The sequence below is a fragment of the Aspergillus brunneoviolaceus genome, assembly GCF_003184695.1.
Source record: "Aspergillus brunneoviolaceus CBS 621.78 unplaced genomic scaffold BO95scaffold_7, whole genome shotgun sequence".
Classification (NCBI taxonomy): Eukaryota; Fungi; Ascomycota; class Eurotiomycetes; order Eurotiales; family Aspergillaceae; genus Aspergillus; species Aspergillus brunneoviolaceus.
In genome coordinates, this window is record NW_020290737.1 from 401,856 (window position 1) to 418,165 (window position 16,310).

The following is a 16,310-nucleotide window of genomic DNA, read 5'->3' on the forward strand; positions in this document are numbered from 1 at the left end:
GTTGTTATTCTTAGTTCTCATCGTTTCTGGCTCCTCCGACCTCTCTTTTCTTTCCCCCTACCGACTGAGTTACCCAGCCAAGTCACTCCTTTGCCCCCTCTTGATCGGTCTTTCTCCTACTTGGCGTTTTCTTCTTCTAGCCGTCTTTCAATCTTCTATTTATACTCGTGTTCTGCGTTCCATTTTCTCCTACCGCTAGGTTTCACGCCGACCCCCAAGTCTAAACTTCCGCCTCCTGCAACACAGTCCGACGTCCTTTCATTTCCGCAACTTAGTTTCCACGATTTGTCTCCTGAAGTTGCTGTTCATATCTCGTCCTTATCGGCCAACCTCTCATGAATTACGAATATGTCGACTACGACGACCACCGCTCTGGCATCCACCATGCTGGTCGGTACCCTGCCCACTATGACACACGCCGGAATGATGCCAGGCAAGACCTGCCCGACCTGTGGATATGACCGACTCTCCTCGGAAAGCAGACCAATCGATCAAGCACAACATCGCGTGAAAGAATTAGAAGGGCAACTTGAGTTTCTCAACGTCCAGGCGACACAAATGGGTAAGGAATCTTGCATCGCAAATACCTGCACTGGGGTTGTCTTAGCTAACTCAGCCTGTGCCCAAATCAATAGCCGAGAGAATGGCCGAATATGAAGAAGAGATTCGTCGCCTCCGCGCTCAAACCACCGCACAAAGTTCCCGCAATGGCTCCTCTATATCCTCCACCTCGTCGAACCAATACAACAGAATAACAGACCTGTCAATGTCGCCTCCTTCGTCGCAGACCTCTCCGAAGTCACATGGCCAACATAGCGGGCGCTTATCCACGCTGACCTCCCTGTTGCCCTCCCGCCGACCCGGCGCCCCGAGCGCAATCCAGCCCCAGCCAATAATCTCTCCACCGCCGATCACCAGCTACGAGGAAACATTGGAACTACAAAACGCGCTCAACCGAGAACAGAGCCTGCGCAAGGCCGCCGAAACACAATTGTCGCAAGCCAGCACTGAGTTGGAGGAATTGACGGCGCAACTATTCAGCCAGGCGAATGAGATGGTCGCGCAGGAGCGCAAGGCAAGAGCGAGACTTGAGGAGCGGGTGGCGGTACTGGAGCGCCGGGATGTCGAGAAGAGGACCCGACTTGAGCGCTTAGAAAAGGCGATGGAAAGAGTCGAAAGGATCCGAGCTATGGTTGGCTAGCGATTTGCAGGATGCACACGTGAGGATTGTGGACGCTCCGGACTATACCCCCTTTCTGTACCTGTCTTGTTCTGGATCTCCGTCCATGCTTTCAGACTAATACTCCCAGTCTTATACCCATACCCCTCTTCTGGTTTCATTTTTGGCGCTTGGTTACTTGGTCTGACCTTTCGAGTTGACATGCGATACGACCTGATGGGTCAATGGGTCACCCTGCTTATGAGTGACGATTCTGCATCGTGTTCTGGTGACAGGCGTTCTGTTTATACATCGGTATCCTTGCATAAAGCGATTGCATTATTTTGTTTATCTATGTACTCTATTGGCTTTCCGAAGGTTATACTTCCTCATAATACTCTTTCTTATGACTCTCATATGGCATCATGCAGTTCCAGGAACCCCGCGGCGGGATGCCAGGAATTAGTCTGGTTGCAGACCCACTTCAGGGTCTCCCCGTGGCTACCTACTGATCTCCATCCTGCTCTGCTATCGTCATTTCTTCCAAGGTTCATATTTTCAGGTTTTAGAAAATTCCTCACTCACAATGTCTATCGGAGTTGCTGTTATTGGCAGTGGTAAGTGATAGTCACTCTGAGATACTGCTTTGGCATCGACTGACAGAGCACTCAGGCATCTTTGCCCGGGAAGAACACTTGGTACGAAATATAATTCCTTCTTTCTTCAGTGAAGCTATTCGAGCTCCCAGCTGATGTCGCAATCCACAGCCCGTAGCCCGCGCCTCGCCCGATTTCACGCTCAAGGCGATTTATTCCCGCTCCCTCCAGTCAGCACAGAACCTCGCCTCTGGAGTCGAGGGAGTAGATCTATACTCGGAGGATGCCGGCACCGGCAGAAGCTACGCGGATCTCCTAGCTCGGGAGGACGTGCAAGCTGTCATCATCGCGTGAGTGCTTGATCCAGAAGCATACGATATTTACTTGCCGAGCTAATCGAATGCCCGGGCAGCTTGCCGATTCTCGCCCAGCCTGAGTACATCAAGCAGGCTCTTACCGCCGGGAAACATGTCCTGTCCGAGAAGCCCATTGCCAAAAACCTGGCCACCGCCCAGGAGCTGTTGCAGTGGTACACTGTCAACATCGACACCAGCAAGACTCTCTGGGCCGTCGCGGAGAACTACCGCTACCTGGCCAAGTTCATCCGGACCGCCGAGGAAGTCCGCAGATTGGGCGGAGTAAAGAACTTCCGCGTGAGCGTGCGCAGTCTGATCCAGACGGACTTCAAGTACTACAGTAAGAATCTCCCGTTCTACGTATGAGTCTGGATTATGAGTTGCGCGAGAATGCGGGCAGGCTGACAATGTCACACCCAGAGACGGAGTGGCGTCGGACCCCAGCTCACCAGGGCGGATTCGTCCTTGACGGCGGTATCCACCTCGTCGCGGGACTGCGGCTAATTCTCGGAGAGCAGGAGGCGCTGGCCTCGGTGTCCGCGCAGTCGAGTCTCCTGCAGGAGTATCTGGCTCCCGTGGACACCGTGGACGCCGTGGCGCAGACAAAGTCCGGAGCATCGGGCGCCATCACCATGTCGTATGGCTCGGCATTCAACGACTTTGTATTTGAGTTCGACTGCGCGCAAGGCGCGGTGACGCTGAACGGCGACCGGGTCACGGTCAAGGGGGAGAGCTTCGAGGTGCCCTTTGAGGGCCGGGGAGTAAACCACGAGGTGGCTGGGTTTGCGGCATCGATTCGGACCGGTGTGTTACAAGCCTTGTTGCGGCCGGAACAGGCGCTGGCGGATTTGGAGGTGATGGAGGGGATCTTCACGAGCCATGGGGCGCGGGTTGACCTACGACTGCAATAGATAATAAAATAGTCGGTGGCGAGTAGAGCAGTAGGATAGACGCATAAGGTCGGTCCAAGACAAATAAGATTAGTCATGTGCATGATAGAGCGGCATCCATGGTCGGGACTAACCCGATTGAGACGGCGGCAGTCAAGGGCACGCGGGGCGAGCCCTAACACACGGAAGGGGTTAGTCTCGCTTAGCGAAGCCACTAGGGCGAGTCTTGCTCGGGCGGCCAAACCTGAAGCGCGAAATCTCGAGACCGAATTTCGACCCCTACGACAACTCCCAGCGCCAGCCCGCGAGAAGACGACAAGGTATGTGTTGCACGATTGCCGTTGGTCTCACTGCATACTGACTTGGGATTTGTTCAAGATGGTCCTCGCAAAGAAGCACGTCCCCATCGTCAAGAAGCGTACGTTTGCACCTTGTCCTAATATCCTCACCCACCATGAATATATCCTGCCGGGAGTCGAAGTTCAGCCATCAGTCGATCGGTCCTTGGTAGCCAGCCAGCAATCGTATTACAGCGACACGGAAGAAGGACAATTGCAACGAGGAAGAGAACGAGGAGGATGATCTGGATACGAACGATGGTTGATCACGAAGGAGGATTCGATTTCTGAATGGAATGAGCGATTCGGACGACCAATTCTACTAGTCGAATGCACCGACAGCTCGACACGACAGCTTTGAGCACGCCGCAAAACGCATGCACGCAAATCATCACTGGCTTCCGAAGGACTGATTTACCTGGAAAACTCGAACCTGAGCTATCTCCCGAGGGCGAACCCAACCCACCGAAGCACATCATTATCACCCACGAGGGGACAAATTTCGTTGACAATCTCCCGCTTTTACAGGCACCAAGCGTTTCTTCCGCCACCAGTCCGACCGCTTCAAGTGCGTGCCGGAGTCATGGCGCAAGCCCAAGGGTATCGACAACCGCGTCCGTAGACGCTTCAAGGGCAACATCCCCATGCCCTCGGTACGTCGCTTTCCTTGCCACGGATTGCGGAGCCCTCGACTAACAGGCCATTTCCCATCAATAGATCGGTTACGGAAGCAACAAGAAGACCAAGCACATGATGCCCTCCGGCCACAAGGCTTTCCTCGTCCACAACCCCAAGGACGTCGAGCTTCTTCTCATGCACAACCGCACCTACGCTGCTGAGTACGTTCTTACCCCCCATCACTGCAGCTTTCTTTTTCCATATCTATCGCAGGACCCAATATACTAACGAAATCCAACAGGATCGCCTCCGCCGTCTCTTCCCGCAAGCGTGTCGACATCATTGCCAAGGCCAAGGCCCTCGGCGTCAAGGTCACCAACCCCAAGGGCCGTGTCACCACTGAGGCTTAAATGGATTTTTTTTTATTTAAATCAAAAAAGAAGAGAACCTATTTATGGAATGATAATGTAAAGACTTTCCCAAACCTGCTGCTCCCGAACCCACCTTTCTCTGTGCCCCCACTCCAACCCTCATCTCGACGATCTGGAATTTATAAATCAAACACTTACATGATCGATGAGGAAAAAAGACCATGAATACCAATATCATCTCCATGAATACACCACCTCTTGAAATATAAAAAAATCCAAACGGGAAAAGCAAGCCTTGACCGGGATCGTGGGTATCAAATCATCTGGGGACTTGACTTTTGTCATGAAGTGATGCTATGATGCTTTGTCTCGTGGATGGGGACGCTAGGCTGTGCTTGTCGTTTCTGTTTATCGAGAAACCCGGGTAATGGTTTGTTTCTTCTAAGTGTGGGGGGCTGCTTGGCTTGATGCAGAGCGATCTAAAGCAAGATAAAGATATGTCAATGCGATGCGCGTGGCTTGGCTGGTGCTGCTGGTCTGGGAATGATTTGTCTTTTTTGGGGGGGAGATTGGGTGTAGGGGCTGTAGTGTAAGGGCTGTAGTGTTGTTTCCTGGTGCTGTTACTGTTACTGTTTCCCTGTGGGGATGTGGTAGACACTCATTTGATGTTGTAGAGATATCCCAAGGCCTAGCGATATGTGTTGCTCTACCGTTGATGCTGGAGTGAGTTGACCCAGTAATGCAGGGAATCCAGATTCTTGCTGAGGGAGTAGTACGAAAAGAAATAGACTGAACTTCTATTGTGATATCATCGCGGTTCTATGTACCAAAAAACAAGATCTATGCTGTGGCTTGCGCTCCAACACCAGTCTCCGCACTAGCGGCGGCAGCAGCAGCAGCAGCAGCAGCAGCAGCTTCATGCGCTTGTCTCTCCGCCGAGATATCCACCAACCCGACCCCCTGGACCAGCGCCGGGATGCCTCCTCCTCGCCTCTCCGCATGATTCTTTGAGTTATCATCGCCATCCCCATCCCCACCGAGCTCCGGCACCGTGCCATACCCGATCACAATCTCCTCGTCCTCGGGGACATCGACCCAGTCCGGCATCGCGCGGGGGCCGTCCACGCCGACGGGGGGCAGGCCCCAGCTCGGCATCTGGCTGGTGTACTTCCAGCCGTCGGGGCCGCTCTTGTCGGCGTACGCGGCCGCATGCAGGAAGATGCCCAGCTCCTCGGGGCTGGGGTCGGTGTACAGCTCGGTGTCGCAGACGGAGCAGCGCTCGCCGGACAGGCGCTCGCCCTTGCGCTTGTGGTAGCGCTCGACGGCGGCCTCGTGCTCGCGGGACATGATCTCCTCGACGACCGAGGCGTCGGTGCCGGGGGGCACGAGCGGCGCGGCGGTGAGATGCGTGCGGTAGCTGTTTTCGCTGCTGTCGGGTTTTGTGCTTGTGCCGGGAGCACCGGCAGCAGCGGCCTCGGCGACGGTCTCGGTCTTGCCCAGGTTCGACAGGCGGGCGATCAGCTCCTGGTCGCGCTCGTCGGAGGTCTCGTTCTTGCCCAGGTCCGGGCCGAAGACTTTGCGATTGCTGTAGATCGGGTCGTTGGAGATCGGATGCCCCAGGAACTGCAGGTGCACGCGGATCTGATGCGTGCGGCCCGTCAGCGGCAGGCAGTGCACGATGCTGTAGCCTTCTTCTTCGTTCGCGTAGATCGGGGGCGGCGTCGCTACCCCCGTCCTTGCCTGCCCTCCAACCTCTCCCGCTGCATCACCATCCCCCGATCCCGCTGCAGCAGCGGACGGAGGAATGTACGCCAACCGGCGGAACTTCGTCTTAGCCTCCTTCCCCGTGGCGCGCACGCGGTTCAGCCCGACCTTGGGACTCACCGACATGATGGGCTGATCGCACACGACCACCCCGTCGGGGAACCGGCCCTTCACGCGCGCCACGTACTCCTTTTGCAAGGTGCGCGCCTTGAGCTTCTCGCACATCATCTCCGCCGCCTTGGGGTGCTTCCCCAGGAACATGACGCCCGAGGTCAGCCGGTCCAGGCGGTTGCAGGGCCGCGGCACCCAGTCCGGGTGCCGCTGGGACCGCAGGATCTCCAGCACCGAGTTGTAGTGGTACCGGCCGGCCGAGTGCACAGGCACGCCGGCCGGCTTGTCGATCACGATCAGGTCGTCGTCCTCGTGGATGATCCCGATCTCCTTGCCTGTCACGGGCGGCTCGTGCCGGTGCAGCGTGTGCGAGATGATCTCGCCGTTCTTGACGACCGTGTGCGGCGTGCCTGGTTTGCCGTTGACGCAGACGAGGCCGGTTTCGAGGGCTTTTTTCTGTCACCATGCGAGATTTTATGTTAGTTGGATGAGGGAATGGAGGGGAGTGGAGGGAAGGGTCACCGTACGTAGTATTCGGCCGGTCGATCGCGGAACTCCGACAGGAAGATGTCCAGCAACTCCCGCCCGCGCCAGCGCTCCTTGCAGTAGGTGTTGTAGGTGTAGTGGTAGGGCTTCACGCGGCGCAGTCCGCCTTCGAAATAGTAGGGAGCCGGCCAGGGGTCGCAGGGAGTCACGGCCACCTCCGGGGGTTCCTGGACCGGGTCCGGAGGCGGCACTTGGAGGGTCGTGTCGACGGGGACAACGGCCATGCTGGACGTCGGGATCAAGCCTCGTCGCAACAGGTGTGCAAAAACGCGAGGTGAGGGAGCCAAGGTCGACGACTGGCGGGGATGACAGGAAAAGAGGAAGAAAGGGGGGTGAGTAGTGTGGGGTTTACGATGAAAGAGATAAGCTCTGCGGCGGCGAAAAATGGCAAAAGAAAAAATTACTAAACTAAAGTCCCGCAGGAAATTTTGGTGGTCCGGGGAAAGGGGGAAACAAGTGGATTTTGAGTTATCGGAATCTATCAAATAACACAGTACGGTAAACCTTTTTATTGACCTCCGAGCTCCCTTTTCAAGACTTCCGCCTACGACCGATAACCCAGTCAACCCACCTAAGATCGAGTCAATTCTGATTTAGCCAAGGTATCATGTGTGTAGGAGCTTACATTTCGTGTAGGCGCGACGGCAGGACAACAGCATCCCCAGATGTATATACCTCAATTGTCCGGTGAACCCAGCCCCGCCTGTAGCACATCCACATTGCCGCTTTGTCGAAGTCAAACGGTATACTTCCCTTGGCTAAGATCTGGCCCAGTACATCAAGAGCCTTGGACGTCAACGCGGAGTGGGAAGGAATGAGCGAAAAGCACCATGGTTCTCGATAGACCTAAAGAATTGACTTTCATCCTTCAAGACTTCCAGCACGTGGTCCATTGTGATCGTATGGATCTTTCCTTGTTTAATAAGATCGCAATGCGCCTATACTCAAATCAGTTTGCAAGAAGCAAGCATAAAACTGAATCCGTTCACTTCCTGGTACAGTACAGTACATACATTGAAAAGGGTATCGACCATGGCGGCCACCATCCCGGGATGCGCACTTGTTCAGCTTATACAAGTAATCCATCGCCGCGCGATCAATCATGAACTCGTCATCGAACCCCCGTGCCGCCCGAAGTACCACAACTTCACGAAATTCGTCTTCGGTGTAAAGCAAGCCAATTTTAAACCGAGTACAGGCCAGGTCGAGGGGCCAGTGTGATATGCGACGCGATACCAAACGTCGTCGGAGTATATGCATAGTCCAGGTCCCTCCAATCCACGCCGGTCACAGGGTGTCCATAGTATGCGAAAAGGCAGATCTTGATATCTCCCAGGCGAAGCCCAGATTGCACGTCCTTGATGACCGTATTCCAGAAGTTCATGTCGCGGTAGGAACCCTGAGCCTCGTCGATCAGAATCACCGTCTTGGCAGGAACCGATGCCCATGTTGGATCGAACTCAGGATCTCGTTGTCGCAGGCGCCAGCCGAACTGAGTCCAAGGGGATCCGGGGGGTGCTTCTTGGCGCCCCCATACAGGGAGGAGATACACGTTGCGATTGTGGTCGAGGTAGTATTCCCGGAGCAATTGGCACAGGACCGTTTTCCCGGTGGCTGGGGTGCCACGCACGAGAACGGCGTTTTCGGAGTCCATCGCCGCGGCGAGCTTGGACACGGTATCCTGGCGCGGACATGTCTATTCATCAATAGCGGTCAGGAGTGAACTCATAGCCTCCGGGGAAAGTGAGTCTGAGTGTTGCATGCTTACAATCGGGGGCATGGGATCGCGTGTACTCATTTTGCTGGTAGATTGCTGGAAGAGGGTGGCTTTCCTGTGAAGCGTCGTTGGCGCCCTCGTGGGGAATCGAAGGAGCAGGAACAGGATGAGAAGCTGAGGGAGAACTCATGCTTTGGAAGGTGAGCTGGACTCACTTGTTGTAGAGAATATCTGTGAGATCGGTTGTGTCTCTTCTCCCCTCTCCCTGAGTTGCTTCCCTCACATATACCTTTCCGCTCCTTTCTCGGGGTTGCGGGGTGTAGGATGACAACAAGTTGATGTGGGAGCCGACAGTGGTGAAAGTAAACTGTAACCAAACAGGATTTCATGCGAAGCACCAAACACCGGAGATGTGAGAAGTAGTTCGCGAAATAGCAATGCTCTGCAGAATACGATGACTCTCAAGGGCAAGGGGCAATGACAGCTGCGAGGAAGGAGATAAAAAGATTTATATCGTTCACAAGTAACACACAAGTGACAGAACTCTAGCCTAGCAACTCCGTGTATTTGTCACTAGCTCCTCACTCACCCCGAGTAAACTCGCAATGCCATCGGAATCTGACCCGTCCCAGGACCCCAGAAATCTGATCGTTTCCCCCGTAATCATGACGTACAGTCTCATCTATATGTATCATCGAGTCCCATTCCTCAGCTTCTTCTTCTGCATAGCCCTCTCATTACCTTCCGATCCGAGAGCGCAATTACTACTGCAATCGCTCCACTCATCACTCCAAACGTCAACACCATGGTCGCCCACCCAGCCTGATCAACCAGAAGACCCGCCATCAGAGGCCCAAGCACCTGCCCACCGGACCATGCCACATTAAACAGCCCGTATGCTTGCGCAGTGCCTCCCTGGTGGCCGAAAATGCCTGGATATTCCCGCTCATATCGCTCCGTGACTCGTCCCACCTCAACCATCAACGAGACCATCTGTAGGGTTGACGCGGCTCCAGCCAGAAAGAGGAAGACCACTAGCAGAACTTGATGCTGGACCGTGTTCTCAGTGACGAACTGGAAGAGGAGAAAGGTTGGACAGTCGAGCAAAAAGCCTAAGAAGGCGATTTGTAAGGCTCCGAGGCGGTCGACGGCATCGCCTTTGTGAACTCAAGGTTAGTCAAAGCCGGGTTTGGAAGTGGATATACGTACCGATCCAAGGGGACGCGAAGGACGGTGCGAACAAGGGCAGGAAGCACAGGCCTATTCCCATCGGGCCCCAGTCGAATGTCTTCATGACATAGAGTGGAAGGACCTGGACCACGATCAGTTGCTGCAAGAAAATGGATGCAAGAGGGTTGCAGTAACCACGGACCGTGTCAAATGAGGAGTACAAGATGGCATCGACGACAGTCGCCATCAACACAACCATCAATTTACCAGAGCATATCAGCCGAACAATGCCCGGTACGGACGTCTCTTTCCCGCTCGAGACGGGCTCACTGCCATCCTCGACCGGCGGTTCAACGAGCACATCATCAGGTGGACACAGCGAGCTTGCACTGTCCTGTTCACTGAAAGCGCCGTAACCGGTGCTCTTACCCAGCAAACCACTGGATTCTTCCGTCTTTGACGGAAGCCACTTTGCGGCCGTCTTCTGCTCGACCATAACCAGACGAAGACTGATATCCACCACAATCAAAGCGATCGCCAGCAGGAACACCGAATGGTACCCAACTCGCGAGAGCCTGCACGGGGACTCGTTAGCGACCATCTTCCTCCAACCCTGACAGCATGAATGCGCGAAACGTACATGATCCCGCCGATGAACGGGCCGAACACCGTTCCAACTGTCAAAGCCATAGAGACGTATCCCATGGCCGCCCCGACCTGGTCCTTGCCCACCGTGTCCACAACAAGCGCCATGCCGACAGTCCACACCACAGCTGCCGACAGACCTTGCAGAGCCCGCGCAATCACCAGCGACGACAACGACCTCGCGAACCAGAACACCACGGTCGTCCCGCCGAGGGCGAATAGGCCGATCATGAACGGAAGCTGGCGCGATGAGCTTCTGTCCGCGAAGTATCCGAAGATGGCTTGTGAGTTGTGACTGGTCAGGACCTATTCTCCGAGCATACCAATCGGCTAGCAGTGCAGGGCTATCTCTCACGAGAACCAAAGAAAATCCCGCCCCCGAAAGCAGCAAGCATGATCGACATCCATTGCTGTACTGCGAAGCTTTGTGTCAGTGGGCTTTTGTCTGCCAATACAGGCATAGGAAAACGTACGGTCATTATCCGGCACAGCGACTCGCGTTTTCAAGACAATCGGTAATATGGGCACGATCTAGTAAATGATCGTTCCAGTCAGACACAACTCGTCACCAGCATTCATCACCGGAGAACCGCACCATGCCATAGATGAAAACGTCCTGCGTGCGGCGAAACGGCAATTAGCATCGTGTTCAGGAAACAAATAAGCGACACCATCCTTATTTCTCCCCTCCCTCACTCACCGTAAAACAAGCAATGGCCACCACCCAAGTCACGAACGTCTTAGAAGAGCGAAAGGCCAACTTCCATGGTGGGGAATCGCAGTCTGTCGCTGCCATACCGAATGTTCCGCCGACAGGAGGGGGCGATAAAGTATGTAGAGTTCGGAAAGGGTCAACGACACGAACAAGTACCCGAGTCGCACATTATGGCCCAACGCCGTCTTAGGGAGTTTAAATAGCTCAGCGACATCGGCGAGGGGAACAGAAGAGGAGGAGGGGTTTTTTCTCTTCGACAAAGCAAAGCAAAAACCATAAAGTAAAGTAAAGCAAAAAGGGTGGGCTGAGCTGACAAGTCAGTTAACTATAGGCCTACGGTTGTGGGGAAAGGAGAACTAATGGGACTGATTTGCCCTTTTCTCCCTCTGCCTCTAAACTCGATGAGGTAAAATTTCGCAGAGCTGCATCGTCAGCGCATGAGCTGTCGGGATTGATTGGCATCGGCTGAGATCCGCAGAGTCTATCTATTGTTTCGGTCTACTGGTGTGTACAGTAGGGAACTAAAATTACTAGCTAGGCAGGTAGTTGGTGATATCCTTATCTCTATCATCGTGACCGCTCGTTGGTGGCTCCGGCCGAGATAGTGTGTATCTAGATGATAACTAAGGTCGCCTACATCCCGTGATAAATAACTCGACTAGATCATTCTATAATGGCACTATTGCACTAATCTCACGCAACTGACTTAAGTCCAAATTTGAAGACGGCAAAACATACGTGGACAAATTCACCGACACGAACGCGATGGGACAGGCGCACGCACAGATTGGTGTCCGAGTTGGACAAGATTCTGGTCCAGTGCTCAAGAAAACCACCAGTGCATGTCATTTAATGGCTCTCCACTGTCGTCATCATCTTCTTCATCATGCTATCAAACTGATTCGCTCGGATCGTCAAATTAGGGTCATGGATTCATCAGCGAAGCACAAGAACACGACTGACTCCCACACGCCGTTCCTGGACCCCCGCACACACGATACAGAAAGGAGAAGAGGAGTAAAATGTTCGTCGGTAATAAAAGAGCGATCGATGTTGCAAGAATGAATTATGAGAAAGAGAAGCCATGATTCAGAAACAGTTAACGTATACATTCACTTCCTTCACATCAGCCATCATGATCATTGGTGTATAACAGTTCGTCCACGTACATGGGAATAGCTAGCTCAGAGGAAAACCGAAGAAAACTGGAAAAAGAGGGGAAAAGGAAACTTTTCGACATGCTTGACTGAGAGCAATAACTAGATCCTGATCGTGGGCCTAGCCGGAACAGACAATCGGAAGGGGGGTAAAGAAGGGGAGAATGGTTCAAAGACGTGAAGACAACGGGTCATCAAAACAAATTAGCCACCGACATAACCAAAATCAATCCGGCTATTTTAAGAGAGCACACGGAGAATTGCTGTTAGGTCCAGGCCACGGCAGGGATCCAGTGCCGCGAGCTGGGACGCTCTGGCGGTAGTAGCGCGATATTTTGGTCAAGTGATGAACAGCTCTGGGGTATCGATGAATCTATGCGAATCGGCCACCGCGGCGGTTGTTGCGCTGTCTCCCCGAGCCAACCGTGCTCCAGCCCTCCTCGTCGGCGGCTCCAGCCTGGGCCTCAGCGGGGGCGCTCCGCCAGCTGCCGTTAGTCTTGTTGGCAGCCGCATCGGTAGCAGCAGCCTCAGCACCCTTAGCAGCCGTTTCCTCGCCCTGGTCCTGTTCAGCCTTCTCGGCACCCTCTTCCTCACCGGCCTGCCGGAGGATATCGAAGTTCTTGCCACCCTGAGGAGTGTCGGTGACGTCTCTTCCGTTGGGGTCAGCCGTGGACACCGGCTTGTCGGTCTTGCCCTGCTCCTTGGAAGCGCGTTGCTTCTCGCCCTTCTCAGCCTTGGCCTTCTCATCAGCCTCCTTCTTCTGGCGGATGGCAAGTTGGCGACGCTCCTCAACCTCCTTCTCGCGGGCAGCGGTGTCGATGGGCTTAGCTCCACCGAAGATGCTGGCCTTGGACTCGCCGCCGGCAGCCGGGGACGAAGACTCAGTCACAGTCCGTTTCTGGAGGTTCAACTTGGGGCGGCTAGGAGCGGCGGGAGCGGCAGGGGCGGCAGCAGGCGAAGGGGGGTTGCTGGACTCCTTAGGCTGATCGGGGCGCATTCTGGACCGCCATGCGTTGTCGAGGTCGGCAGCGGTGGGCGTGCGTTCTTGACGTTCTTGGAATTCGCGGCGAGGAGGACGAGAGCCATCCTGAGAGCGTCCCTCACCAGAGGGTCCCTCGTGGGAGCGGCCCTCACCCCAGGCGGGGGAGCTGCGTCTGAAACCAGGTCCTTCGTTGCTGCGGGGGCGCCCTTCTCTCACGGGGGCGGGAGGAGACAGAGGGCCCTTGCGCTCCCAGTTGCTGAAATCGCGGAACTTGCCATCGCTCTCGAAGTTGCTGCGACGGTTGTTACCGCCGCGTTCACTGCCTGCATCAGACATGTTATCCATGTTGCGGCCGAAGTTGGAGCGATCGAAGTTGGAGCGTTCAGGGACGCGGCGCTGGGGAGCATCCGGAAGAGGGCCCTTGCGGGTCCAGTCAAATTCCTTGACATCGCGCTCCTTGGCTAAAAGCGGTTGTCAGCCAGCATATAACAGTATCCAAGAGTAGCAACACCTACGAGGCTCAGCGATGCTGACACGGATAGCTCTTCCCTGAAGAGTAGCGCCAGAGAGGTCGAGAGCCTTCTTCAGACCATCGACAGTTTCAAACTCGACATATCCGAATCCCTTGGGGGCCTTGGTCAACTTGTCCTCCACAACACGGACGTTGGTCACACCGCATTCGGCAAAGAGATCGGAAATATCGGCAGAAGCCGCATCGAAGGACAGATTACCGACGTGGGCGGTATAGGGAGGCTGAGTAGGAAGAGGGAGAGGCTCTCTGACGGCGTAACCACCACGCTCGCGTTCTTTCATCGAATCATGTCAGCCTGGGAAATCCCTCGAACTAATTTTGTAGCGGAGAAGCCATACCACCAAATCCATTACCGAAGCCGGAAGAAGAGGAAAGGCCCATAGGGCGGCGGTCGCCTCCGAAGCTGGTCGAAGAAGGGGCTGGCTAATGATTAAATTGATGCCATCATGATGAGACTGAGGGTGCGCTCCAAAAGACCACGTACCGGCTGTAAATCATCGTACGATTAGCAAAGATCGTTAGAACTATTTCAGAATGAGAAACACTTACCAGGCAAAGGCATGTCGTCCATCTCATCAGCCCAAGAGCCGAGGGCTAGTCCTCATCAGTCATGTTCATCCCCGCGGGGGTATGGGGATATCTCGACGGACTTACACTCATCAGCCAAGAAGTTGCCTAGCGACATCTTCTGGGCTTTCTGCTTTCCGGGCGCTGAACATATGAAAGATACATCAGTAAATAGGGACATCCTTGAGGGGTAGAGAGGTGTGGGTTGCGACAGCGCGCAGGGCCACAGAGAGGGGTTGCAAACGAACCCATGATTGCGGTTGTTCAGAATCGGGGAAACGCGCCAAGGGGAGTTCCTGTGCGCGTCTCGGGGGTTGAAGGTGAGAGTTAGATGGGGTTGAAGAAGACTTCCGAATTAGAAGTCTTGAGAGAATGCGGAGGATGACGTGCAAAGGACGATGAACGATGGGTGGGTTGGGATGCAAGGAAGCTCCGCAGTTGAAGAACAGAGGGGAAAGTAGGTTTATCCGTGAGGATAATTTTTAGTGATGACACTAAAAAAGTCAGCCTCCAAAAAGTGTTGGTGCGGCTTTTGGGCCTGTTGGCGCTCGACCCAACCAAGTAAGTCCCAGTCCAGCTTCCCGAGGGCTTTTTTCCCCTTCCAGTCTTTCCCAGCCCGGCCCCCTCTTTTGCTTGGGACTCTTTTTGCGGAGAGAGAGACAAACTGTGTGAAAGTGAACCTCTCCACTTGAGTTTTGTTTTTTCTTCTTCTATTCTTTCTTTTCTCTTCTTTGAATCATGTGTTCACAATTCTTATTACAGGTTCAAATACCTTTAAGTCGTTTGCTGTGGGGGTATTTCTTTCTTCGCTTCTTACTCTTCCTTTTCACGCCTCATCCCGGCCGAGCGCATCTTCACTGCTCATGTCAGCCGGCAGATTTGACATGCAGACAACCCCCCCCAAAAAAACAAAAATCTTTTGCGGGGATGTTAAACATCACCTGTAATGTTTGTGCACCATGCTGCCTTGAATTATTCTTCTTCTTGACACAATTCTTCCCCGCGGATACATCCGCAACACTACTGCATGGAGACAAGACTTCTATTAGACTATTCAGCTTTCACCGACAAGAAAAATTAGGTAAGGCTTCTGCATTCTTGCCATTCTTCATGATTGTGTGTTACATGTTACAGCTTCTGGCCCCATTATCCCCTCAGCTGGCTGGGCACGAGGAAGCCAGGTTCCATGCCCGCTGTGAAACAAAGAGAAGTAAAATCTCGGGTGACTTGCAGCCACTTGAGGTTGCTGCATCCTCTCGCCTGCATCTTTACAATTGGACAGAAAAAATGAACCATTGCAGGCTTCCTTGTGACTGTCATGAAAGATCAGCTCGCTTAAGATATCAGACGGTCAAACTGGTATGCTGCTTTCAAACATTGGCTAGTAGAAGCGTCCGTGTAATGGGTTAGGTTTAGCATCAAGGTTTGCTGAGACATCAGAATGCAAGTCATTGTGCACTACTCGGCGCAAGGCGGGTCAAGAAAAGATGTAGACCCTCTTTGTATAGTCAGCATCATGAGCCGTCTTCCACTTTTCGCTTCACATCCAGGCATGCCATTAGACATGCCATTATATAATCAAACCCATATGCCCTGAATTTCGCCGATTGTCTTAAAGACGTCGGATTGCAAATGCCATAGATATGGACACAGACTGTGCTTTGGATGGCCATATGATATAAACGGTTTGAAATGACTGCTCGGCTTAGTCGGTCAATTGAACTTTGACTCCGTAGAGTATATGCATAGGGAAACAGTCGAAACCAGCCGCAGTATTCAGTGCGCACAGTGCTCAAGAAAAGGCTTCTGACTTAATTAAGTGTGTGAAAGAATTGTACATTTGCTGGCAAGTGCAATCGTGGGCACTTTACGCAGTACGCGACTCGTTTCGCTCGACAGAACGGACTAGCTTTAGAAAGGTGCCTGCGACAGTTGCTCCAAGTCAGCCACGGTGTTGATATAAAGATAGAAACTGCAAGATCAAGCATCCGAGTCTTGCGAGCGACGGACTACCCGATACAAGGTCTTGAAGCATTTTGTGACTTGTGTGGAGAAATATTTTCAATGATGCGTTGC

The 16,310-nt window shown here is 53.7% G+C and overlaps 8 protein-coding genes across 8 annotated transcripts; 4 read left to right on the forward strand and 4 right to left on the reverse strand.

Annotated features, from left to right (window-relative positions):
* Positions 1 to 348: 348 nt before the first annotated feature.
* On the forward strand, positions 349 to 1,201 carry BO95DRAFT_450004 (uncharacterized protein; the record flags this gene model as incomplete). The annotated part of the gene is made up of 2 exons (XM_025587980.1): positions 349 to 562; positions 636 to 1,201. The coding sequence occupies 2 exons, from the start codon at positions 349 to 351 to the stop codon at positions 1,199 to 1,201; spliced, it is 780 nt and encodes a 259-aa protein (XP_025446374.1).
* A 511-nt stretch (positions 1,202 to 1,712) lies between these two features.
* On the forward strand, positions 1,713 to 3,090 carry BO95DRAFT_439065 (Gfo/Idh/MocA family protein). The gene is made up of 5 exons (XM_025585656.1): positions 1,713 to 1,776; positions 1,832 to 1,857; positions 1,927 to 2,105; positions 2,168 to 2,451; positions 2,532 to 3,090. The coding sequence occupies exons 1-5, from the start codon at positions 1,746 to 1,748 to the stop codon at positions 3,020 to 3,022; spliced, it is 1,011 nt and encodes a 336-aa protein (XP_025446375.1). The 5' UTR covers positions 1,713 to 1,745; the 3' UTR covers positions 3,023 to 3,090.
* Positions 3,091 to 3,379: 289 nt separating this feature from the next.
* BO95DRAFT_353863 (60S ribosomal protein eL32) lies at positions 3,380 to 4,367 on the forward strand (the record flags this gene model as incomplete). Its single annotated transcript, XM_025582188.1, has 4 exons — positions 3,380 to 3,419; positions 3,868 to 3,992; positions 4,057 to 4,178; positions 4,259 to 4,367. 4 exons carry the CDS (start codon positions 3,380 to 3,382, stop codon positions 4,365 to 4,367), a joined length of 396 nt encoding a protein of 131 aa, XP_025446376.1.
* A 750-nt stretch (positions 4,368 to 5,117) lies between these two features.
* BO95DRAFT_381130 (pseudouridine synthase family protein) lies at positions 5,118 to 7,158 on the reverse strand. The gene is made up of 2 exons (XM_025583357.1): positions 6,731 to 7,158; positions 5,118 to 6,659 (listed from the first exon to the last, which is right to left on the reverse strand). Exons 1-2 carry the CDS (start codon positions 6,971 to 6,973, stop codon positions 5,169 to 5,171), a joined length of 1,734 nt encoding a protein of 577 aa, XP_025446377.1. The 5' UTR covers positions 6,974 to 7,158; the 3' UTR covers positions 5,118 to 5,168.
* A 766-nt stretch (positions 7,159 to 7,924) lies between these two features.
* Positions 7,925 to 8,445, reverse strand: BO95DRAFT_439069 (uncharacterized protein). The gene has a single exon (XM_025585657.1). The coding sequence runs from the start codon at positions 8,401 to 8,403 to the stop codon at positions 7,933 to 7,935; it is 471 nt and encodes a 156-aa protein (XP_025446378.1). The 5' UTR covers positions 8,404 to 8,445; the 3' UTR covers positions 7,925 to 7,932.
* A 559-nt stretch (positions 8,446 to 9,004) lies between these two features.
* BO95DRAFT_439070 (MFS transporter) lies at positions 9,005 to 11,252 on the reverse strand. The gene is made up of 8 exons (XM_025585658.1): positions 10,982 to 11,252; positions 10,877 to 10,897; positions 10,755 to 10,812; positions 10,637 to 10,696; positions 10,277 to 10,562; positions 9,839 to 10,211; positions 9,676 to 9,778; positions 9,005 to 9,623 (listed from the first exon to the last, which is right to left on the reverse strand). Exons 1-8 carry the CDS (start codon positions 11,075 to 11,077, stop codon positions 9,175 to 9,177), a joined length of 1,446 nt encoding a protein of 481 aa, XP_025446379.1. The 5' UTR covers positions 11,078 to 11,252; the 3' UTR covers positions 9,005 to 9,174.
* A 1,274-nt stretch (positions 11,253 to 12,526) lies between these two features.
* Positions 12,527 to 14,352, reverse strand: BO95DRAFT_511255 (translation initiation factor 4B; the record flags this gene model as incomplete). The annotated part of the gene is made up of 5 exons (XM_025591416.1): positions 12,527 to 13,596; positions 13,651 to 13,941; positions 14,006 to 14,086; positions 14,217 to 14,261; positions 14,322 to 14,352. The coding sequence occupies 5 exons, from the start codon at positions 14,350 to 14,352 to the stop codon at positions 12,527 to 12,529; spliced, it is 1,518 nt and encodes a 505-aa protein (XP_025446380.1).
* Positions 14,353 to 14,814: 462 nt separating this feature from the next.
* On the forward strand, positions 14,815 to 15,845 carry BO95DRAFT_248085 (uncharacterized protein). Its single transcript, XM_025581402.1, has one exon. The coding sequence runs from the start codon at positions 14,973 to 14,975 to the stop codon at positions 15,642 to 15,644; it is 672 nt and encodes a 223-aa protein (XP_025446381.1). The 5' UTR covers positions 14,815 to 14,972; the 3' UTR covers positions 15,645 to 15,845.
* Positions 15,846 to 16,310: the final 465 nt, after the last annotated feature.

Coding starts and splice junctions, on each gene's coding strand:
- BO95DRAFT_439065 (XM_025585656.1), top strand. CDS start 1,746: ATGTCTATCGGAGTTGCTGTTATTGGCAGTG. Junction 2,106..2,167: donor GTGCAAGCTGTCATCATCGC/GTGAGTGCTTGA, acceptor ATGCCCGGGCAG/CTTGCCGATTCTCGCCCAGC. Junction 2,452..2,531: donor GACGGACTTCAAGTACTACA/GTAAGAATCTCC, acceptor TGTCACACCCAG/AGACGGAGTGGCGTCGGACC.
- BO95DRAFT_381130 (XM_025583357.1), bottom strand. CDS start 6,973: ATGGCCGTTGTCCCCGTCGACACGACCCTCCAAGTGCCGCCTCCGGAC. Junction 6,660..6,730: donor ATCGACCGGCCGAATACTAC/GTACGGTGACCC, acceptor GCATGGTGACAG/AAAAAAGCCCTCGAAACCGG.
- BO95DRAFT_439069 (XM_025585657.1), bottom strand. CDS start 8,403: ATGGACTCCGAAAACGCCGTTCTCGTGCGTGGCACCCCAGCCACCGGG.
- BO95DRAFT_439070 (XM_025585658.1), bottom strand. CDS start 11,077: ATGGCAGCGACAGACTGCGATTCCCCACCATGGAAGTTGGCCTTTCGC. Junction 10,563..10,636: donor CGGGATTTTCTTTGGTTCTC/GTGAGAGATAGC, acceptor ACAACTCACAAG/CCATCTTCGGATACTTCGCG. Junction 10,212..10,276: donor CCGTTCATCGGCGGGATCAT/GTACGTTTCGCG, acceptor GTCCCCGTGCAG/GCTCTCGCGAGTTGGGTACC.
- BO95DRAFT_248085 (XM_025581402.1), top strand. CDS start 14,973: ATGTGTTCACAATTCTTATTACAGGTTCAAATACCTTTAAGTCGTTTG.